At 35.1% G+C, this 25386-nt stretch overlaps 1 protein-coding gene across 2 annotated transcripts in view; it reads right to left on the minus strand.

Moving 5' to 3' along the window:
- Positions 1-25386, minus strand: part of ROBO2 (roundabout guidance receptor 2) — a 633674-nt gene that overhangs the window by 126339 nt on the left and 481949 nt on the right. For both annotated transcript variants that reach the window (XM_027874186.1, XM_027874188.1), the window contains exon 7: positions 1141-1265. In XM_027874186.1, coding sequence (XP_027729987.1) covers positions 1141-1265 — 125 coding nt within the window. The remainder of the gene's footprint in view (positions 1-1140; positions 1266-25386) is intronic.

Consider the following 25386-nt stretch of genomic DNA (forward strand, 5'->3'; position numbering starts at 1 on the left):
TTATATTGATGTAGGTTAATTACTGTATAATGAGGGATGGTTGAAGAAAAACAACTGTCGGTACTCTATGGGCCATTGTAAATCAGGCAGATATTTTCAATTTGATAATCCCTTTTTAGGAGGGTTTATTCTTAACCAACACCTCAAACTCTGGGGTCATGATTGGCTTCAAAATGTCCACTATAACTTCTTTCATAAGGGTTTATTGGTACTCAGAATTACCTTGGGAGAGGAGGGGAGACAAGGAAGGATAAAATTCTAAACTTCCCTGTGCTGGATTTGAGGAATTCCAAACTAGAACACTTTCCCTCACGTAGTCCCAGAATTTTGAGATCCTCAAGGATCTGTGAGACATTCTGTGGAATTCCAGGTTCAACCTAAGATTTAAATGAGCTGAAATCCTGATATCCCAAAGTAACTATGTCATTTGTGTTAGAGGCTGTGCAAGAACATGATGTCTAGAAGTCTGGGGCAATAAACTATCTAGGAGTCAAATCTGGATTAAACAGGTAGGGAAACAATAAATAAAAAAGACAAGGGATTTGGGACCTTTTGGAATATGATAGTATTCCATTATTTATTCTTGTTACTAGTACTCAATGTGAGGTAGAAAAATAATTTTCACTTGGATAGTACTTATACTTAAAATAATAAAGAATGATAATATATTCACTACTTCAGAGTGTAAATAAGAGCTCAAGCTGTTTTTTTTCCCCAAACTCTGGTAAAATGGTCTCTCACATGTTTGAACACACAAAAAAAGAAACTTACCCAAAGATGGTGGTTTCTTTGGTTTGAATGAATACATAGCTTACTTTCTATGACTTACACAATTGTGTTTTATTTGGAATAACCCCAGCTTTTAAAAATTAATATAGGGAAGTGATCAGGATAAGCTACACACAATCCATAAACTTAACACTTAACACAACGCCTACATAGTGCTCAATAATATTTGTTGGATGAAGAGCATTAAATCAGAATGCCATTCTTTCTATTTATATGTATTTTCTCCTATCATATTTTAAATATGAAATGAATTCACAATGAAAAAAAAATAGAAAGGACCTAACTAACTTTGAAGAGCACCAGAGGTTAGGGTTCAGAGGTTTCAAAGAAGCATTCAAACCTTATACTTACCTGGCTGCCTTCTTTCTGCCAAAAAACAGCTGGCTGAGGATTTCCTTTAGTTTCACAGGGAAATGTAACTGTTCGACCTTGAGCTACAATCTGATCTCTTGGCCTAACCACAAACTGTGGAGGAGCTATAATTTAAGAGGAGAGAAACTAAGTAAATATCAAACAGAAGACATACAAATTACACCAAAGAGAAAATTTAGTAGTCTAATATTGCTTTCGGTGCCAAGAAGATACTGGAGTTTAAAAAAAAATTCTTATTCATTTATCAAAATACACAGAACTAATTCACTTTCTATCACATTTAAGATGGATACCATTGTTATAGCATTTTGCATTACTTGTTACCACCCACATTTTAAAAGCTTTGTATGATGGATTACTGTGGCCCACAGATTTTTATGGACAAACTTTACAATAAAAGCTTTTCAATTATGTGCTTTAAGGGTGAATTATTTTTCTAATTGTCCAGGTTTACTTATAACATATTGAACATATTTCTAGAAAGTTCTTCTGAAGCTGGTACTAGCAAAAATTACCCCCTTGGACAGATTCTGAAATTCTATGAAGTCACTTAGGACAATGGTCTCCAAATTTCTTTGATTACACATCCCTATCAGTTAAAACATATGCACACTCAAAATAATTATTTTAATTACAGAATTGTACATGAATACATATATGTATGTACAATATAAAACACAAAAATATAAACTTAAAAAGATGAGCTAAAGATGAAATAGTATTTGATCCTAGAGTCAAAATCAAGAGGGAAACAGGTTTATGGAGCAGGGGTGGGACATAATTAGATCTGTTGTTGTTGTACCTTAGGAAAATCACTTTGGCAGCTATATGGACAATGGATTGGAGAAAAGAGACATTTGAGTTGGGGAGACCAATTATTAGGCTGCAGTTGAGTTGAGAAGTAAGGAGGATCTGAACTTGGTGACTATGTAGATTGAGAGAAGGAAATAGATGTGAGAGACATGAAGGTGGAAAAGATAAGATTTGGTATCTGAATTCATATGTGGAGTGAGGGAAATTGAAGAATCAAAGCCAAAACTGAGATTGTGGGAATATAGGTGACTGGAAGAACAGTGGTACCCTTGGTAGTAACAGGAAAGTTTCAAAGAGGTGTGGGTTTGGGGAAAAGATAATATGTGATGTGCCAAAGAGAATATGTGATACAGATCACAATTTATCCATTTCTGATCTTTCGATGTGGCTTATTCTATTCTGCCCAAAATTAAAAAAGGAGGTGACAACAATCTTACTGGTCACTGCCCAGAAGCATAAAGTCCACCCTTCCAGGGAGCCTGCCACAGACAGGTGATCTAGAGGGAGGGCTGGTGATAGAATTTTTCCAATGACACCTGAACAACTCCTACGAAGGATACCTGGATACTCTGAAGGGCCAAACATCTCCAGATTCAACATGGGGAAGGTTGGGAGTTTGTAAGAAAGAGAGACAACTGGGAGTGAGGTAGTCTTTGGAGATGGGGTAGGTACATTTGGGTTGTGTTGGAGACAACCCTAGGGCTGGCTATCACTGGGAGATGGGCTGGGGGGGGGATACAACCCATTTTCATACTCACTTCAAGATCCTCCTGGGAGGTAAGGCCACAGCCATACTCCTTGGCCCACCTTTTAGAGGAAATGCAGAAATAGAACCCTCCCTATAACAGAAGCTCAAATACTTTCTGAAGCCATGGTAGCTCCAGGATTTTTCTTGTGTAAATCCTAGCTCAGCCCAAGTTCCTGACTGTAGAGAAACTGCAAGACTTGACTTATTAACATTTTTTGACAATAAAAATACATCTTTTATTCAGGAGACAAATAGCAAGGTGTAGCGGAAAAAGGCAGGCCTAAGAGCAAAAAGCTTTGGATTTGGGTTCCAACTCTGCTATTTGATCAAGCTGTGGGAATTAGCACAACTTACTCAATAACTACAAATCTCAGTTTACTCATATGTATCACAGGGGGTCAGAAATCATGAAATCTTTAAGTTTTCTTCAAGTTCTTTCCCCTAAGAACCTTCCACTGATAATCATTTAATGAAATAGAAAAAAAAAATTTCTTAATTGTTTGCTCTGTGTACATAAGGAACCACACTAGGTAAACAAAGAGGTATAAGGTATAGTTCTTGCCTTCCAGAACAATTAAAAGTGTAAAACAGCATCTGGTAAATATCAACACAGTGGTACAGACTTTAGATGTTATAGGAGTTCATAAAAAGGAGAAGTCACTGCAGAATGGGACTTTTACAGAAAGCTAGAGGGAGGGGGCAAGCCTCAAAAGGGCTATGAAAGATGGGTAGTACATGATTTAAACTGAGAAAAGGAGAAAGGGAATTCTAGGCATGCAAAATGTTTAAACAGAAGACACGGAGGTCAGAATTCGCACAATACACTCAATATAAAGTGAATAGACCAATATGACTGGAAGAGATACTTCATGTGAAGGAACAGTCGAAGATAAGGTTAGAAAGGTAGGTTGAAATGACATTGTGCTAGATGTTAAATGATGTGATGTTTGGACTTTATCCGACAGTCAACAGACAAACTAAGGTATAAAGGTTTTTGAGTAGTGACATATCCAAAGGTCTAATTTATGAAGATTCAGTTGATGGAGGTGCATGATTTTGAGGAGGATGGGAAGTGAGAGAGATTGAGGTAGGCTCAAGATAAGGAAACCAACAAAAAGTCAATTACTACATGAGATTCAGACATGAGGTAGTCAGGCCCTGGCCTGGGGCAGCTGCTGTATAAAGGAAGTAAGAAAGTAGCAAATAAAGGAAGAATGTATATGACTTGGTGAATGACTGGGTTGTGGTGGTGCTGGGAGAGGAATGACAAACAGAGATGTATTCAATAATTGATATAAACGGAGGTTTACATGACTTACCTCTCTTACCAAGAACCACTCTTGTGGGAAAAAAAAAAAAAAAACACCACCGCTTTTGTCCTAAGCACTGTATAACACTATCTAATAATGTTATATATGTTTGTATTTCCTCAGTCATCCAGCATAATGCATTACCTAAAGACCCACAGAATCTGAGTTGGAAGTGATATCAGAGGCTATCTAATTAAAGCTATACCTGATCCCTTCAACAACAGCCTCAACAAGTGGTCATCCAACTTATTCTTGAGGACCTTTAGTTGGGGAGGCCTATGACAGCCTTCTGTATTTTTGGATAGCTCTAATCATGATGAGGCTTGACCTAACATCAAGCATAAACCTACTGCTCTGCAATGGCTTTTGGGAACAAGAACTAGCCTAATCCTTTTTCCATATGACAATATTTCATAACAATTTGAAAATTGTTATCGTTTCTCATATCTCCTCTCCTTTAGGCTAAAGGTTTTTGTTTCCTTTAACTAAATCACAGAATATATCACAGACTCAGAAGACCCCACATTTATAACTCTAGAAGCCTTCTAATCCAATGCCCTCATTCAACATACGATGAACTATGGCCCACAGAGTTAAAGTAGTTTGCTTAAGGACACTCAAATAGTAAGTTTAAGAGCCAGTATATGAATCAACTCTATTGCCTCCAAATCTATCCATTCTTCATTTGTATCATATTGTCTCTAGCATATTCTCCAGTCATATTATCATCATGGACGCTCCCTTCTGGATGTCCTCTAGCTTGTATGATTTTCCTAAAATAAGATGCCTGAGTTTGACATAGTACTTCAGATTCTTTCTTATCAAGGAATATAATAGCTGTCCTGTTATAACTTGTTCTGGACAGTCTGCCTTTTTAAATGAAATCAAAGATAGCTTTTTTTTTTTTTTAAGTTGCTGTGTCACACTGGTCACTCTTATTGACTTTATAGTAAGTTAAAATCTTAGAGCTCCCCCCAGCAACTTTCCAATCCTATGAAGTTGATCTTTTGGAACTGAAGAGTAGGCCAATACAGTTACCCTTACTAAATTTCATCTTATTAACCAGCTCAGCATTCTTTGTGATCAGGTCTCCTGGGATTCTGATCTGTAATTCAAAGTAGGAACTACTCCTTCCAGTTTATGTTGCCTACGTCTCCAACTAAGTCTCTGATAAAAGCAGTGAATAACATAGCTTTAAGATAGATTTCTGAAATCCCTCAGTAAAGATCTCACACAAAACTGACACTGACTACTGATCATTCACCTTGTTTCATATGCACTCATGTATTGTCACCCAGCATATACTTTTCTATTTCATCAGCATAGTAGAATGAGGACAAATTATTTCATTTTTGTCATTTTTCTACTTCAATTCAATCAATCAATAAACATTTATTAAGCATCTATTGCGTGCAAAATGTAGCACAGTGCTTGGGTAATAGTAGGTATATAACCAATGCTTATTGAATTGAAATGGATTGATAGCACAAAATAATTTATTAGATGTTTTGCTGCCTTCTAAGTATATTTCACAGCATTTACATAATCTATAATTCTTATTTTTAATAATTTTATTGATATTGTTTGCTTTATATCACTTTCATTTTCACATATATTCTAGCTCTATCCTCTATGCAGTGAATCATTCCCTGTAATAAATATGAAAAAAGAAAAAATATTCAGCAAAACCCATTAATCATGTTTGGCAGCATATACAATATTGCACAGCTATATAGTCCCATATGTGGAAAGAATTAAGGGTGTCTACCAGTCTTGTTATCCTGTCAAAAAAAGGAGGGAGTTTAGTCTGGAATAACCTGTTTCTAATGAATCTAGGATGGTTTTAAATGATCACTACTCTCCTTTCTAAGTGATCCCAAACCATTCTTCTAAAAACATATTCTAGAATTTTGTCAGGAAGAGAAATCAAGGTCACTATTCCATAATCTGCTAAAGGAATATCTCCACTCACCTTTGTAAAATCAATACATATGTTCTTTTACATTCCTGCAGCACCTTTCCCATTCTCCAAGATGACAGAGTCAATAATTACCTCTACCAGTTCTTTCAGTACCCTGATATATAGCTGGTACAAAGTAAGTATTTAATACAAGTGTTAATAAAGGGAACGAATATTGAAATGCCTTCTTTAGAAAAGTATTTAGTATCTGAATCTGTCACACTGGAAGAAAGTTTCAATTCCTTGATAAGAACAATACCAAACCTTCTTTGAAGGAGCAAAGACTAAAAAAATGGAAAGGGAACTGAATTTGGAGCTCAGAGAATCATAGATTTAGAGCTGGAAGAGATGTAAAGGTTGCCTAATCCAATCCCCTTAGCTAGATGGTGAAGTGAAGTGAATACTGGACTTGGAGTCAAGAGGACTTGAGTTAAAATCCTGCTTCAGACACTCACTATCTGTATGACCCTGGGCAAGTCACTTAACCTCTTTGTGCCTCAGTTTCTTCATCAATAAATCAGGGTTAATAATAGTACCCACCTTCCACGGTTATTGTGGGGATAAAATAAGATAAAACATGCTAAGTGCTTTACAAATCTTAAAGATCTATATAAATGCTACTTCTTATTTTTATTAGTCCAGATAAAGATCTAAGGCTCAGAAATGTTAATCTTATCATAAGACAGTTAGTAAATAACATAGTTGGGATCCAAACCCAAAGCCAGTCACTCCAAATCTAGTGTCCTTTTAACTGTACCATGAATAAAGGACCCAAATTCAAATCTTGGTGAAACTGTTCCTTGCTACCTATGTAACTTTGGGTGAGTCATTAAAAATTTCTGGGCTGTATACAGAAAATAAGAGGGTTGGAGCAAAAGACTCCCTTCCAAAACTGATGACAAATTTGTTATTCTTATATTTTTTTTCCATTAACATAATTCATGAGGTATAGAAGAACCTAAACTCTTAGGGGAAAAAATGGAATTGGATAGAAAAAGCAATGACTCTTAAAGTATGTGATATATATTCTGGAGTAACTAAAGCTTCAAATTCACCTAATGGTTTGTGACACAAATCTCTGAGTCATTTAGTCATTGATTTGTATAGGTCCAGATACAGCATAAATGTCGTGCAGATGCAAAAATATACTTAGTAGCTATTGTCTAACTCAGTATTAATATAGAAAGAGAAGCAGGATATATTTAGAACAGCCTGATGAGATTTCTAGTGGCATTATATTGTGTACTATTAGAGTGTCTCTTAAATCAAGGCATAAATCTATCCAGAAAGGATAAATCCACTTTGCAATATTTTCCTTTACAGCCACTGTTAACAAAAGACTTGTTCTTACAGTATGAAGGAACTGGATTTATGGATCTATTTGTACAGAGTCTAGTGTATGTTGCCTTGTATCTTCAGGAGATTACTTGCTTTTTCACAGTCTTTGTGTTACCCCTACACAGTTCTAAATCAGCAGATACATTGATTTTTCATGCTTTTTTTTAAATAGGAAAGATAGTTTAAATCAATGTCACACAATTATTTCAATGAAAAGAACCCCCATAGAATATTGCAAATTTTTGTTTTTAAGTGAGATGAGTTGACAACTTTTTTTTTTTTAAAGATTGTACTGGGCATGTTAATTCAAAGGGGGAGAAAGAGAGATTTTACCTTTTCTTCTTTATTTAGTATCCATTATTTAAATTTAAAGTTCAAATGTAGTTAGGGAGATGATTTATTCCTCTTAGTACTATTGTGAACTTGTCATTACGGCACTATTTTAGACAATATGAGAGTTAAGTGTCATGTGATTTACATTGTAGTTAGATAATGTCTAAAAATTCAATTTGCTAAAAATGGTTGATTCAATAGTTATGTATACTCAAGGTCAGAGGGCAAGAGTCACATTTTTTTATTAATTTATTGAGAAGTTTATTGCCAGCAGACTGTTCTCAGTAGGCCCTGGTCCTAGAGTCTCAATAAATTAAAAATTTAAATTAAAAATGTTACGGACTGATGCACAGATCAAAGGACAGAAAGAGAGCTGAGTAAGAGACCAGTATCTCTTTTTCCATTATTACCCAGATTTGGGACTCTGAAACAAATTGCATGCATTACCTCCAATTCCACAAGCCCTGTTTATCTCCCTGGCCACCTGTATGGGAATCACCTTTGGAAAGGTATCAGACAAAGGAATTCATTTCTGAAGGCTAGAAGATGAAAAAAAATACATCAATAACCACTCCCCTCTTGCCTCTGTACTATATGAGTACTTCAAGCTGCCAGGCAGGAGTGAAATGGTTTATGAAGAAATGACTTTCTTGATAGCACCAATGGGAGGAAGAAAGCAGCAAAGCAGCAGTTCGTCAGTAGCACTTACAGCACAAAAACATGGAAGAAATTAAGCATATAGAATTAATTTTCTATAACAAATTTCATTAACATAAGAAAAACGCTTGTGCCAGTGGATGACAATTCAAAATACTTTTTTAAAAAAATTTAATAGGAATTATAATGGGTGAGGTATAAATTTGGGAATATGAATAGGGATTGTGCTTGTGATTTCATCAGTATAGGGATGTACCCTGTGACAAATCTTCCTCCATCAATGCAGAACATCACCTTCTCTGCAATTTATACTTTAGAGTTGCCTAAAGCAGAGGTATCAAGCACTGGGATAGATGCATCGCTGTCCACAAAATCTCTGAGTTCAATCCAACCAGATTAAAATGCAATTGAAAAATATTTAGGAAAATAAAAAGAAATATTATAAAATATAGATAATGATAATATATGGGTTTCAAAGTCAATATGCGGTCCTCAGGAATCCTTATTTGCGGTTTAATGGTTCCCATTTCTTTTTGAGTTTGATACCATTGAATTAAAGCATTAAAGGATTAAATGACATAGCAAAAGTCATATAACAAATAATGTGTCAAAAAATATTCAAACCTAAGTCCTTGTGACTTTACTCTATACACTGTTCCAGACTGCCTTTTATGGTAGTTGAGAAAATGAAAATAATCCCTTAAAAATTTGAAGAAATAAACCTATATAAATATGAATTTAAATATCAACTAAAATGAGAACATTAGGCAGACCGGTGATAGACATAGAACTGATCCTGTTTGTTTTGTATTTTAAGGTGATTATAGTTCATGAATTAGTCTATTATATATGATCATAGAATCACTAATTTAGAACTGGAAAGGTATGAAAGGCAATGTAGCATAAGGAATAGAGGACTGGGTTCAATTCCCAACTCTGACACTTACTCTGTGATCATGGTCAAGTGACTTAACCATTCTCTTCCTCAGTTTCCTCATTTGTAAAATGGAGATAATAATACCTATAGTACCCACCTCACAGGATTGTTGTGAGAATTGAATGTGATAATGTATATAATGAGTTTTGTGAAATTTGAAGTGTGCTCTATAAATGACAGCCATGAAATGAGCTGGAGTAAACAGTGCCTGGAAAATCTCTATGTTTAATAGGTGTTTGCAAGTGAAAGACAACAGGGCTAGAAGAAAAATATGATCCTATGTAGTATGAATTCTGGAGAACTGGAGGAGAATATTAAAAAAGGACAATTAAGATCAGAAGTCTGGAACACTTCTCTTGAAACATTGTTATGAGAATTTTAATACAATACACAGTAAATTAGGTTTGATATCTGCTAAATTATGCTTTGATACTGCATTCAGCCAGCACTGGCTTCAATCAATGTCATGCTAAAGCTCTGTTATGCTAATAATAGCTTGTGAGGGTGAGTAGGACAATATGGAAATCAGAGAGTTGAACATGAAGTGAAAGCATAGGCCAAAAACAAGGTAGGCTTTGAGACAAGGGGATGGGAGACCTCAAAGGTTAATCACATCATGTTCAGAACAGTTTTACAGGAGAGTATGGCTTTCTCTGGCAGGAATTAACATGAAGATAGTGATGCTTATGTTGGGAACACTAGTATGTTGTACAAGATGGTTGCAGTGGCACGTAACTGCTGAATCTCTTTGCTTGAGCATATATGCCTGAATGAATGTAATTTTCATGCTACATGAAGGAAAATATTCTGAAATTGTGTACTTAAAAATCTCAAGAAGGAAATAAAGCAGATATTTTTAGAAGATTTTTACGAACTTATAGCATCTTTAAAATTCTAATATTTAGCTCCACTAATATATATATTTGTTGTAAAAAGAATCACCTTCCTCACTGTGCTGAGCAGTAAAGACTGTGGTAATGGTTCAATAGTTTGATTAAATCATTTCATTTCAAACCATGGCCTTAGAGAACATCTTCTATAATGCTACAAATGTGGTTATATACCATGATATTATAAGCATGGTAAAATATGAAAAAAGCATTATTTTTTAAATTCGTCTCTTTCCTTACCTCTACGTAACTATTCAGTCTTACAAAGTGTCAATTCTTCCTCCATAACATCTATTTCATTTACTCCTTTTATATGCATGGCCTCCATCCTAACTGGACGTCTAAATTATTGTAATAGCTTCAGATATGGTATCGCTTCTCTACTCCATTTCATATATAGCTATGAGATGAATCATTTTCAAACATAAGATCATAAGATGATAGTATCATGTGTGTAGAGCTTAGATATCAATGAGTCCACCTCTCTCATTTTTCAAATGAGAAAACTGAGTTCCAGAGAAGTTAACCAACTTGTCACACAGATAGTAAGTGTCTGAGACAGGATACAAACTCAGATCTTCCAAATTACAAGTGCAATTTGTATCTACTATCTGCTGCCAAAAGAGGCAGAAGCAGAAGCAGAAGCAGAAGCAGAAGAAGAAGAAGAAGAAGAAGAAGAAGAGGAGGAGGAGGAGGAGGAGGAAGAAGAAGAAGAAGAGAAAAAGAAAAGATAAGAAAAGAAAAAAGAAAAGAAAAGAAAAGATTTTAATTCTATTTAGCCAAAGGTTTGGAGCTGGAAAGGACCTTAGCAACCATCTAACCCATTCTCCTTATTTTACAAATGTGTAAACCAAGGTCCAAAGAAGTTAAATTGCCCAGGGTCATATAAGTCATAAATAACTGAATCACATCTAAATCCAGGTCCTCAGATACTAAATGCAGTGTTTTTGTTTTGTTTTGTTTTGTTTTGTTTTCTCTATACCACTGTTTCTCATTTTACTCTTTGGTTAAAAAACCTACAGTGGCTTTCTATGCCAAATAGATTTTAATTAACAGTTCATATGATTATCCAATCTCTTCACTCATTTATTTCTCCATATGGAGTCCCTCCTTTTCATCTTCTTACATAATGATAAATACTTAAATGTTCTTGATATTTGCTACTACTGAATTTATTTACCTCCACTACATTGATACATGCACATTGTTTCAAGACCCTGATCTAAAAACAATATCAATCCATTCCCTATAATGTCCTTTCAGTGTTATCTCTCCACTTCTGTTTAATACTGAACATGCACTTGTTTACATGATATCTTTGCAACTATTCCTTAATGTCGTCGTGTATGTGTATATATGTATACATGCACATGTATATATGACACATTTGTGTACAATCATGAAAATATTGTGGAACAATTGCAAAAGTACTAAATAAATATGTGCATGGTTATGTAATAACTATACACAAGTATGGAGAGACCGTATAAGAAGAGCTGATAGAGGGTGGTTCTTTTTATATGCAATGCACACATATACAGATACATATATACATATATGTAGAAAATATGCATATATTCACACAAAAAGCAGTACTTAAGTTCAGTTTAGAAGAAAACTAGGGATTCTGAGATGGAATTAAGGAGGGAAGTATATTCTAGGAATGTGGAACAGCTAACACAAAAACATGGAGATGAGAGATAGCTAACACATAGGAAGACTAGCAAGAAGACCAGTTTATTTAGAGCTATATGTTTCCAAAGTGGGTGATACCACCACCTGGTGGGTGCTGGAACAATCCAGGGGGGCAAAAGTAGTCTCAGGTTCAACTGGGGGGTATTGAATGAAAACAAGGGGGCAGTGGAAGCACAAGAAAAGAAGAGAGGATAAGAAAAAATTTGAAAAACCATTCATACATGTTTCATCTGTTGTGTAACTAGTAATTACATTATTTTCCAAATAAACACACAAAATACAAGTTATGACTGATCAGTAGTCAAGTCTGATGACAGGTCTTGACAAGCAAGTACTGGCAGATGAGCATGTCTTGGGAAGTCCAGCAAGCATCAGTAGAAATAAGTGTGTACAATAACTTGCTTACAATGTGATACTATATGGTTACATGATGCAATATTGTGTCATCAAAATTTCAGTGCTGAGAAAACCCCACAAATATACAATAAATTATTAAATTTAAGATGCATCATTATAAAAATATATATTTTTGAAATAATGCAAATTTTTAAAAAACTGTTAAAGGGTTCAAGAAAGTAGATTTCAGGAGGGCACTGAGTATTTTTTTTAAAGGAAGTGGTAGGCCAAATAATTTTGGGAATTTCTGAGCTAGACCATAGATTGCATAAAGGTAAGCAACACATAATAAATCTGGGAAAGTAGGTTAGAATGAAGTTGTGAAGGAATTTACATGCCAGAATATCAAATCTCTTCCAGCCTTGAAAGCCCTCAACTGGCCCTACCCTCCCCTCAAACTACTATACCATATTTCTCCTCAATTTCTTAGCTATTGTTGTTGTTTGTCCTTCATTCTTGAAGAGAATAAATGACAAAACAGGGGTGATATCTTAGCTAAAGGCCTTGAAAATGTTGTCTAAATCAGAGGTCTCAAACACACACACATACACATATTACTACTACTACTACTACTACTACTACTACTACTACTACTAATGAGTGCACCCCAAAACAGATTAAAATGTAATTGGGAAATATTTAACAAAATAAATAAAGTACAATAAAATATCAATAATAATATGTGATTTACTAAATCAATATGTGGCTCACAGAGATCCTTATGTAGAGTTTAGTGGCCACAGTTTCTATTTGAGTTTTAAAACAGTGGCTTTCACTACTGTCTTTATTTCCTTTTCTTCCACTTCATTCTTAACCTTTTGTAATCTGGCTTCCAAGTACATCACTCAACTGAACTGGAACCCAACAAAGTTACCAGTGATGTGTTAATTGCCAAAATGATTACCTTTTCTTAATCCATATTTCAATTTCAAATAATCAACAAAGATTTATTAAGTTCCTACTATGTGCCAGGCACTATACTAAGAGCAATTGACTTCTCTATAACATCTGACACAGTTGACCATCTTCTCCTCTGGGATACTCTTTCTTTTGTGGTTTGTTGTGCTACTGATCTGCCTTGGTACTTCTATAAACCATCTGATCACAATTTGCCAGTTTCCTTTGCATGGTAATCTTTCATTTCCAACCCCTTCACTGTGAGCATATTCTGTTGAAGGCCATCTAATCTTTTCTCACTCTACTGTGCCATATAGTAACCTCATTAGTTCTTAAAGCCTTATCATCTCTGGTCAGATGACTTCTAGATCTATATATATTCAGTCTTAGTCTCATTTCTGAGTTCTAGTTTCTCATTACCAAATTGCCTATTGAATATTTCACATGTCCCTCAGGTATATAAAATCCAATATATCCATTATCTTTCCCCACCCTTCTTCAAACTTCCCTAAAGTTATCAAAGGCATCAACATTTACTGTCACCCAGGTTTGCTACCACTTTTCCATGCTCACTGCCTCATTTTCATTTACTTTGAATGACTACTATGTCAAACTTTACTACCTACGTAAGATCATTAATATTTACCTTCTCACCACTTATACAGCTGCCACCCTAGTTCAGGCCTTTGACACCTCTCACATAGACTATTGAAAAATCCTCCTAATTTTCTCCCTGCCTCAAGTATTTAGAGATTGATTTTTCTGACCATATCAATGGTTTCCTCAATAAACTGTGTGGATTTATTCTAACTTCTGAAATCAATAAGAGACTCCTTTGGCATTTAAAGCTCTTCATAATCTGGCCTAAATCTAGATTTTCACCCACCAAATGCTATGGTCTATCCAAATTGGTCTTATTTATCTCCCATTACCAAGTCTTTTCACTGACATTTTCCATCCTTGGAATGTACTCCCTCCTAAAAATTGTCTTTTGTTCTTGTTCCCAGCCATAAGGAGCTTACAAATGGGGGAGACAATACATACATACATTGATGCACATACAAAACAGTTACAAGATTACTTTGGTAGAGATGGGTGTGTGAGTGTGTTGTGTGTGTGTGTGTGTGTTATTGAGGGACCATGAAAGGCCTTATGTACTTGAGATGACTCAATAGAAACCAATGAAGTACTTGAAGCTCTGTCCATTATCTTTCAATCTCCCAGCAAGGCTAGTTGATTTCCTTTTCTTATCATCATTTCCTCAATGATTTCCTTACCATTTCTTCTTGAGTGAGGGTCATTATTGAAAATTTGCTGCAACCACATTGTACCAACTATGTGTCTCTCCTTTGCTATCTGAGACATTTATAAATTCCATTTGTAAGAAATCAAGGACTTCCAAGATTTTGAAATATTTTCATGCATTGCCAAGAGAACATTTGTTTTGAGAAGAGGGTAGCAGTTTGAGATTATTCAAAAGTAGAGTAAATTTCCGAAGTGCAATTCAATCTGTCTGTTCACTTTACCATATTTACCTATATGATTAATTAATTGTACATTTACAATGTCAATCTCATATATATATATACATATATACATACATATATATATATATGTGTGTGTGTGTGTGTATATATATGTCTGTGTGTATGTATTAAGTCAATGAATTGGTCATATACCATACCATACCATACCATACTCTTGACAAGTATTTGTCATCTGTTTAGTATTTTATGTGTGGGGATTGCAGCTTACGGATAGGTCAATCTCTTTTGAATAATTTTAGATTTCATTGAGGAAGTCATGTAATTTCCCATTGTTTAATACAATTCATAAAATATCATATGCTAATAAAAGCATCTGATGGGTTTTGCTATCTGTAGAGAATCCTTCTTCCATTTGGACCCTGTTTATGACAGTGACAAACACTTTTATAGAGCATATGTCCCCTTGTTTTATGCCTTATTTTAAAATTAATAATCAGAGAGTGATCAAACAAGATCTTTAATGTTGTAATGTGCCCTACTGTGTCAGTTTGGGGGGGAGAGGTGGGGAAAATAATGGAGGTAGCTAGGTGGCTCAGCAGATAGAGTGCTAGGTCTGGAATCAGGAAGATTCCTCTTCAAGAGTTCAAATTCACCTTTAGACGCTTAATAACTGTGTGACACTAAACTTGTTTGCCTTAGTTCCTCATCTATAACATGTGCTGGAGAAGGAAATGGCAAACCACACCAGTATCTCTGCCAAGAAAACCTAACTAGGATCACAAAGGTTTGTGCAAGACTGAAACGACTAAGTAATAAAATAATAATGATAATAATAATAATAATAAGCCAAGTAGGATAGTGTAGACTTTGGATCTTTTAACCAGTTTTTGGCTATAAAGATTTGGTCTGAAGGGTACGTCATCAAAGCCAGGATGTCTCCTCATATTTTCATCATAGATTTACTCAATACAGACATAGCTCATTCTCATAAAGATTTTTGTAAAGTTGAGAGAGTAGGTTAAAAAGTCATTAATGGTCTCTTGCTCACCTTTTAGGGGCATAAACTTTGTCTGGAGTTTTCCCCATTCTTTTGTATTTTCTCCTTCCTTTAAGATCTTACACTTCAATGCTCAATGTTATCAAAATCATATTGCCTCTAACAGTGCTTGACTCAGCATGCTTAGGCCAGCCACTGTTCACTATGTCTTCTTACTAAGTGTCTTTTCTATTTCTCTACATGTCAGATTGAGAACTGAAGAGTTACCTTACCATCCAAATGTGGAGGTTTTTATATTGCTGCTGCTGCAATCTTATTGTTATTGTGTTTATTTGTTGTTTTGCCAGTTCTGTCCATAAACGCACTTGAAGTGATGTCATTTCCAAAGTTGTTTTTGCTTCCCCTCCTTTTCACTATTTTAAATGGCAATAAGGCTTATAACCTGTAGTGTTTTAAAAATAAGTTTACATTCTAAACTGATGTTGCCCTTGGATGCCACTCTCTATTTGCCATTGAGACTAAATATTTGCTGGCTAAGGACATTTCATATGAGTTAAGCTTTTTATAATAAATAGTAATAATCAAGATCAATATCTTTGCTTTTTCCATTTCCCAGTGCTCAGTATTGACAACATGTTTGAAAAAGTCATGTTGAACACTTTTTGAAATAGTTTACACCATTTTTTTCTTATCTTTATCTTTTCATTTAAATGGAGCTTCATTTTATTTTTTAACAAATTGATGATCTAACTACATACATACAATTAACTCTGATATAATTTATATTAGTCATTTCATATAACCCAAATATCCAAACTACTAAAATGATAGTTTGCACAATCCATGGAAATGGTTAGTTTAAATAAAATTTTCTCTTCTGTGGTTGAATCTTCACTTTTAAATATTATAGAGTTCTAATGAGTTCATGTCTTGTCCTTATTTAACTTCCCCAAAGAATCTAACACATATTGTCTTATGTGATATTAAGAAATGAATGGATGGAGTGCCAGGTAAGATGCCATCTCTGTTATCATATGCTTCTAATAATCACTGTTCTTTTGATAATTTTCTAATTAAAAATAAAATGGTAGTGAGCTCCTTAATGTCTACATCAAATAGCAAAAATGAAAATTACCAATGGCATTATTACTATAGGTGCCAAAAAGAGAAAAGAGCCACAAATCTCTGTTTTCTTAAGCAAATCGCTTTACTACTCCTTGGCTATATAAAGTGTGATGATAAAATTGCATATATTTTTAAACAAACATATTGAAACTTTTATAACAAAATGAACTTTATCTTTCTAATAAGTCATCTAGAGAAACCATGCATTTCTTCTAATGATGCTACATTTTTTTCTCCAAATACATTTTTGGAACTCCACTTTTAGAATAACTTCCTAAATTTATGGTACTTTATTTGCAATATTAGCAAGTAGTCTAGTTGGACAATATTTGTAAAGAGCTTTGGAAACCTTAATGTGCTATATAAATGCTAAGTGTTGTTATCATTATCATCATTATCTTTTCATCATCATCATCACATTTTAGGAAAAAACAAAAGTTTTTGGGAACAAAATCTCTTAAATAAGGTGGGCAGTTTAAAAGAATGAAGACTCTCAACAAAATTGATTTAAAATGAAAACACTAGTTTTCAATAAAAATTCATCCAACATTCATTAAATAATATTAGATGCAAATAAACATTACAATTTTAGATAAAACATTTTCCTTGATGTGATGGAACTGATAATTATCAATTAATAGAGGGATATGTAATAGATAAAACTGTGTATTCCCAGATTCCCATATTTGGACTTTGGAGTTATAGAATATAGATATAAAACCCAGCTATATCACTTACTTGAGCCCTCTGTGTGATCTTGGGTTCCACATGACCTCCTTCCCTGGGTATGTTTCCTCATCCTTTAAGATCCTTACCAGCTCCAAAATTCTATTCTTATAAATATAGAGGGTGCCAAGACAATGCTCACTAAGGGAACAAAGGTTTCTATTGCCCCCTACCTGAGCACCTGAGCACCATGAAATCAAGATCAATGAGAAGGTCCCTCCCAGTATAGGTGGAAAAGAAAGAACTGAAATCACAGTTGAAAAGACAGAGGAACAAGATTTCAGCAGGTGCAAGAAAGGGGAGCTCCAGAAAACAGAAAACACTTCTGGAGAAAATGGGGGAAAGAATGATAAATATTGGAAGACCAGAGCTCTGGATGGTGTTCAGCAGCTCTGGTTGTTGCCGTTGCTAATACTGATGTACTTGACTGGGTCTGAGAAAAAGAACCAATCATCTGGGAGCACTCAGAGACAATGGAGACAAGTGTGGGTTGTTGCTGATGCCAAGAACTAAATCAGTGTGAAAAATCATACTCTGTACTCCTTACTTCATTCTTTGCTCTTTCTGTAGCAGCTAAATCTCATTCCTCACTTTTCTAAGATGGTGTTTGTTTTCTATTTTAGCGTTTGTTTTCAAAAGAAACATTTTTTTCCCTAAGATCATTTGGTTGCCTTTTTACTGTACTCTTCTGTATAGGCTGAGAGAAATCATTATTTTCTATTATATTAGTGACCAATTATCAAATTAAGATTAAGGTTTTTTTCTATCTCCTCGTGACCAGCCCCTGTAGGTCAGTCTCTGAAGGACATTGCTGATAGATGAGATTGTCCAAATCCTCTGGGTAGATACATTGCAATCTTGGGCAGGATCCCAACCAAATTTACTTCTGTTTACAATGTAAACAAAATCTAATCTAAGTGAATTCTTGCCCTTAGGAAACAGGCCCAAAATCACTGTACCTTATACATTTGGAGTTTAGAGTAATCCAGTTCATGAAGGAGATCTGGGTAGAGATGAATTCCTTTGTTGAGGTTGCTGGAGGCTGCTGAGTCTCCTATCAAGCCACATTATTAGCAGAAGGAGCTGAAGATTTTTAGCCCACCATCTCATTAATATGCCCCCCCTCATTAACTGTTTACCAATCAGGTTGATTTTCATCTATCAGGGGAGCCCTTTTTCTAAAGGTATTTAAGCATTCAAGGATCTCCACGGTTTTGTCTTTGGTTACCAAGAGAAACCACTGACCATCAATTTATTGATTATCAACTAGCCCAATTAATAAATTGATTATTAATTACTCAGAAACTCTGTCTCCAGCTTTTCATTTGTCTCAATGTACATTGATTAAACACTATAACAAAAAGGGCTAAGAAAACAAATAGAGAAGCAAAAGAAGAATCTCCTTTTTATCTGCTAGTTCTACCAACTGTGCCCTTGAAAAGAATGTAAGAGATTTTATCAATATGTATTATTATAGCTCCCCAAAAGCAAGGAAAAGATTAAATGAATTTTGACTGCCCTGGATTGTCCTGAATATAAGGAGTTAGCAGTGTGCTGGTGGAAGGAGGTATTGATAAATATAAGCTGGAGAAAAGCCTCTCCAAGGCAGCACCCTCATATAAGTTTCCTTCTATTCTCTCCCAATCTTAACTTGTCTCTCCCCTTCACCCATTACTCTCAAAGCAGGGATGAGGAAGTAAGGATGGTGACTAAAGGAAAAGTCTACAGGGGCAGCTGAAGCAAGGAACTGGAAAAGAGGGGTTCTGCCTACATAAGAATGGAATGAGAGAGAGACAGAGACAGAGACAGAGAGAGACAAAGAGATAGAGAGACATAGACAGAGAGATACAGAGAAAGAGAGAGACAGAAAGACAGAGAGAGAGAGAGAGAGAGAGAGAGAGAGAGAGAGAGAGAGAGAGAGAGAGAGGAGAGAGAGAGAGAGAGGCTAGCAATACTCTTTAACCAAACAACTATTCACAGTTAGACATGATCAAATTTAGCCTCATACACTTATTAGCTGTCTGATCCCGAGAAGTCACTTAACTTTTATTTGCCAGTTTGCTTATCTGTAAATAGATAATAATAGTACAATATCTCCCTTGGTTTTTGTTAGGATTGAATGAAATAATAATTGTAAAGTCACTTAGTACAGTAATTGGCACATACTAAATGCTACATGAACAATAGTTGTTATTTTTATACATGATAAGTGAATAAATAATGGAGGGTGAATTGCTTTTGCATATGACTGTCCTCATTGGTGGAGAATTATTACTTGAGGCTTCATGCCTCAGAGAGGTGAAGTTGGCAAGAAATTGTGGGAGGAGGGATTCTAGATCTTCTGGCTTCTAGCTTTGACATGGGCATGGGCTCTCTTCAGGGAAAGGTTCCTGGAAGAAGAGAAAGACTCGTGGAAGAAGACACCATGCTGAGCACCAGGTACCTTAATTTTGTCGCTATTCCTATCTTTTTTTTATAGTAGATACTACAGGGCATTTCCCTTTGGGTAAAACTGAGTAATCTCTTCCCCCATCTGACCTGAAACATCTCACTCTAAGTGGGAGAGCTCATTCACTCTGTGTATTGTCTGGTATATTCTCATCTCTGTTACTTCTCTGATTGATTTAAAAAATAAACTTGCTTTATGTTCTTGGCATGGATAAATGTGTTTATTCCTCTTTACTATGTGTGATGATCTCTGTGTAACTAGCACTTGGTGGGAAAAAAGTTAAGCCTTACAATATACCTTGGGGCACTCCTTACCCTGTTAAAAGACAGCAATCAGGAAAGCGGTTTGAACCTTAAAATTATTTCCCCTCAACTAACAATATAGGAATGGGAAGCATATAGATTTAATTCTAAACTGGTACTCCCTGTCTAAGGACAGTAGAATGGCTAGCCTCATGGCCCCAGTCTCCTCTTTCCAGAATTGCAGGATGCAAAATTTCCCTCAGAGAAGAGGGGGCTAAGAAGGTTCCAAAGTTATCTATTAGTGTTTTCCTGTAAGCCTTCTATAAATTGACCAGAATGGACACACATATATAACATACATGAACAACACATACAAGAAGTATTAAATTGTGGGGCAGCTAGGTGGCTCAGTGGACAGAGCATCGGCCCTGAAGTCAGGAAGACCTGAGTTCAAATCCGGCCTCAGACCAAACACTTGACACTTACTAGCTGTGTGACCGTGGGCAAGACACTTAACCCTAATTGCCTTGCAAAAAAAAAAAAGTATTAAGTTGAGAAGGGAAATGATTATTGTTGATTGGGGAGATAAGGGGAAGATTAATGCAGGAGGTAGTATTTTTAGCTGAGCTTTAAATATTGAAGAGAATTTCAACAGATGAAAGGGAAAGAGTTTTCCAAAAATAGTAAAGAAATATAAACAAAGCATGAAGCATTTATGACATTCAAAAGTATTTCCATTTGACTGGAGTACAATATCAAACAGACAATACATTGAAAGAAAATGAATGCAATAAGTGTGGAAAATTAGGGGACCAGTCAAATGGTTAAAGCCCAGTTTAACCATTTCAAATATATTTAGTAAGCAATAGCCACTGAAGTTGTATGTGTATATATAGATATATAGATATATATGTTTTATAAATATGTACATGAACATACACACATATGGGCAAAATATATTCATATGTATGCATACTAATATACAAGCACGCATATTATATATAGTTAAAATAGATATGTGTACATTTGTATATATATACACACACATGTGCAGATACATACATTAAATATTGAATACAATATGCAATATACACATATTGCATATTGCATGCATTTATATGTACATGTAAAGACACATATATTACACATATACTATATATATGTATGTATATGTATATTCCTTTCAATTCTATGAATATTATAAGATGTTGTTGTTCAGTCATTTCAGTTGGAGTCACTGAAATTTTGAAGAGAGAGGTGACATGATCTGTGCATAGGAGAGACTGGAATGGGAGAAAGTGCTGAAAGACCAATTATATCTCTATTATAATATTCCAGACAGTTGGCAACAGAAAAAAAATGTATTGGCAGTAGGAAAAAAGAGTCAAGGACAGGTGCTAGAGATATTGAGGAAGTACATACTAAAGGAATTAGTGAGGGAGAGGGAAGAAACAAAGACAATAAAACCATGGTTTTGGATTTGGGATACTAGGTGCCATTAATAGAAATAGTGAAGTCATAAGGAAGGAACATGTGGTAGTAGACAGATAATAAGTTCAATCTATAACACCTTGATTTGAAGGTTCTGGGGGGATAATGAAGGTAGAAATTCTTTATAAACTACTGACGATGTGCATCCCATCTCATTGACTGGCTTATAACTACCTGTGAATATAATTCCAAGGGAGAAGTTCTCTAATATTCTAAATAAAGGCTTTAGTTTATTATGAGGGAATTAAAAAGTATTTTAAGTTCAGCATTAAAAAGAAATAGCCACATTGATAGATTTACTGGGATGTGAAGGTGTTAGATGGCTGTAGAATCTCCTGGTCTTATTACCTTTGAAATGGAAAAACTGTAGAAAAGAGTACTTTTGAAAAGTACAGTATTTCTGCTATATTATGATTTAACTAGTCTATTAATAGTCTCTTTGGAAATCTGAATACCATTTACAAAATTATTTCTATGGGAAAATGCATTGAATTCCAAAAACCTACTTATACATGATTTGCAAATGGAGAACTACCCTTATTTTTAAGATGAAAAATTTTTATCATTGTCCTGCACAAATTCTAACCCACTAAATTAAATTACTTTCAAGTCAATCAGTCTATCCTGTGTCAAGTACCTTTGGCTTGCTACTTTCTCTCCTAGTGGGAACTGAGGAAATGGAAGAATTGTGTGTTTTTTTTAAACTTATGAGTTCTACAGATAATTTTACTTTCATGGAATACACCATGAATTTAGAATGTGACAAATCATTAAATGTGTCTATTTTAAAACATCATGACTAGAGAACCTCTCAGTTTTCATCATCAGAAAGTGAACACCTTGAAACAGCATTTAAATAATCCTAAGACAGTATTAAAAAAAGAAAACAGAACATATATCTAAGAAAAACAAAAAATGAGGAGACCATAGTGGGAAAAAATGGTTCTTCAAATAAATGGTGGGACAAGATATACACTCACTTAACCTGTCAAGATGCCATGACTCTAATGTCAGCACTTTAGCTAAATTTGGTAGGCCCATCATACTCCATTATCTCATTTTTAAAAGATATCAGGAAGATGCCAATCAGATGAGCCAGAAATCCAGAAATGTGGTAATGCTGGAGGATTCTTTATTTATCTGAGTCTTCCATATGTAATTCCAATATTTCCTATTAACATTAGTTATATGGTTTGTAACACAGGTTTTATTTCATTGGTAGGTTTTTTCTTAGATTTTTATATGCCTGCTACCAGTATACTGAAAGGGAGTGTTTGTAGCTCAAGACATTAACAATGCCATTTAAAAAGAAAGCACAGTGGATTTGGTATCAGAGGATTTGTGTTAGAATATTTGGCTCTTCTCCTTAACTTGGATGAGCCACTTCTCTCTGAGCTTCCATTTTTTTTTGGTTTTTTTTTCTTTGTTTGTTTTTTGTGAGGCAATCGGGGTTAGGTGACTTGCCCAAGGTCACACAGCTAGTACGTGTCAAGTGTTTGGTCTGAGGCCACATTTGAACTCAGGTCTTCCTGACTTCAGGGCTGGTGCTCTATCCACTGCGCCACCTAGCTGCCCTCCATTTTCATTTTTGTTTGATACCTTTAGTCTAGATGATTTCTAAAGTCACTTGCAGTCCTAAATCATATAATCTGGATAACATAAAATGTTTAGGGGGAAGAATATAGCCCATGGATATATCTAGGTGTACTTATACTTAGGTCACACAGTGGATAAGGCACTATTCTGAAGTCAGGAAGAACTGAGTTCATATCTGGTCATTCTGGGCAAGTCACTTAACCTCTGTTTGCTTGTTTAACCTCATCTGTAAAATGGGAATAGCACCTACCTCCTAGGTTTTTTGTGAAGATCAAGTGAGACAATATTTGTAAAGCACTTAGCACAATGCTTGGCACATAGTAGGCATTATATAAATGTTAGCTATCATGATCATTATTGTTATTATTCCTAGAAATATTATTCCTATGATAGTTTTGACATTTTTCCTAGATTAATTCATTATTTTTTTCTACCGAAGTAGACATGCATAGATAATAATTACACAATTTATTTGTAACATGGATTCATCTCATGTACAGAGTCCCTGGAAAGGAAGCTCCCCACATGGAGAAGTTAAGAAGCCTGCTTCTAGGAGAGCTGTGATGACATGGAATGGATGTAAATTGAATAGTCTGTGGTGCATGTGGAGACATTTTGGTTTTGCTCTGTTAATGATATGGTCAGTAGGAGCCCTTTGGATTCTCTATGTAGCCAGACCTGGGAAAGTCTTCAAAAGGCCCAAGTGAACATTGGCCTCTTTTGCACTGTTATTTTGGCTGTTTTATTTGTGGCTAACGGCATCTGGTAAGAGGTCATATTGTAAGGAGAGAAGCCTTGGCATTTTCTCCACAATGAAGCCATGTCCAACTAAAGCCTCTGACTTTACGAGAGTAGGAAGGCCCTCTGGTATCTCACATTTTAGAATTTAGATTTTGCAGGCAGCATGACCTTGATTCTGCAAGTAACAAGGAGTAATCTTAGAGAGTCACCTTCTCAACTCAGGCCATGAGTAGCTATAATGAACACTTGGATATGAATTTGAAAAGATCAATGTTATGCAGGAACTGAACAATTTGTGTGCCTCTGAGGTATTGGGGGGAAATATATGTACATTTATTTTTGCTACAACTTTGAAGTAAAAGTTCTTTTGTAATAGTGAATTGATGTTAAGTAATTAAATGGAACCGGGGTACTTTTCATTGGTGCCTAGGATTTTGGGGGTGGGGTTAGGGATGGGGAAAGACACAGTTGGTTAGGGCTCAGGTCCAGGGCAACAGAGAAAAAAAAATGCTCAAACCCCTCAGGGTATCCTAGAAGCCTGAGGCGTAGATGTCCAGTTCTGGTGAGCCAGAGCATATTCACTGCATATTATATAGGGACAATACAGAGATATTACACACACACACACACACACACACACACACACACACACTATAGATACATACATACACATATAAACAAAAACATTGAGAAATCATTGCACAGTAGGTAGACTGTAGGAATTAGAGTGAGGGAGACTTGGATTCAAATACTGCTATTGATAATTATAAGCTCTTGGGGGGACTCTTGGGTAAATCATTTAACCTCCTTGAGCCTTAAGCAACACCCTAAGTCTACTGAGTATAATAAGTCAGTTTTTATATACACACAACTCAGAGGCACAGTATTCAAAAAATCAGTACAGACACATATGTATGTACACATGTCTACATGTGTCTCTGTGTATGCATAAAGTGTATTGTATCTATATAAATACATAAACGACATTATATATTCACATATTGCAATATATACAGTATCTTTTTACAGACATATACATATATGCATTTATATATACATATATATGTGTATGTATGGAGAGAGAGAAGTAATATTTTGTCATTGAAAGAAAAAATGAGTATGCTAATAAAACTACGGTCTCATCTCTATGATCAGAGCAGCAAAATTAGTATGGACAATAAAGCAAATAAAAGTGGAAGAACATTTGTCAGATTCTGTTTTTGAAAAACTGGGATATTAAAAAAAGTCTGAGTTCCTATTACTTCTGTTTAAAATACTGGACCAAATCAGTTTGAAATTAGTCAACTTCACCTATCACCTAATCAAAACATATGGTGCAATGAAAAATGAATTGTTTAATAATTACTAAATGAGAATTTACATAAAGTAGCTAATTA

Source organism: Vombatus ursinus, unplaced genomic scaffold (genome assembly GCF_900497805.2).
Source record: "Vombatus ursinus unplaced genomic scaffold, bare-nosed wombat genome assembly UNPS02014805.1, whole genome shotgun sequence".
In the NCBI taxonomy this organism is placed as follows: domain Eukaryota; kingdom Metazoa; phylum Chordata; class Mammalia; order Diprotodontia; family Vombatidae; genus Vombatus; species Vombatus ursinus.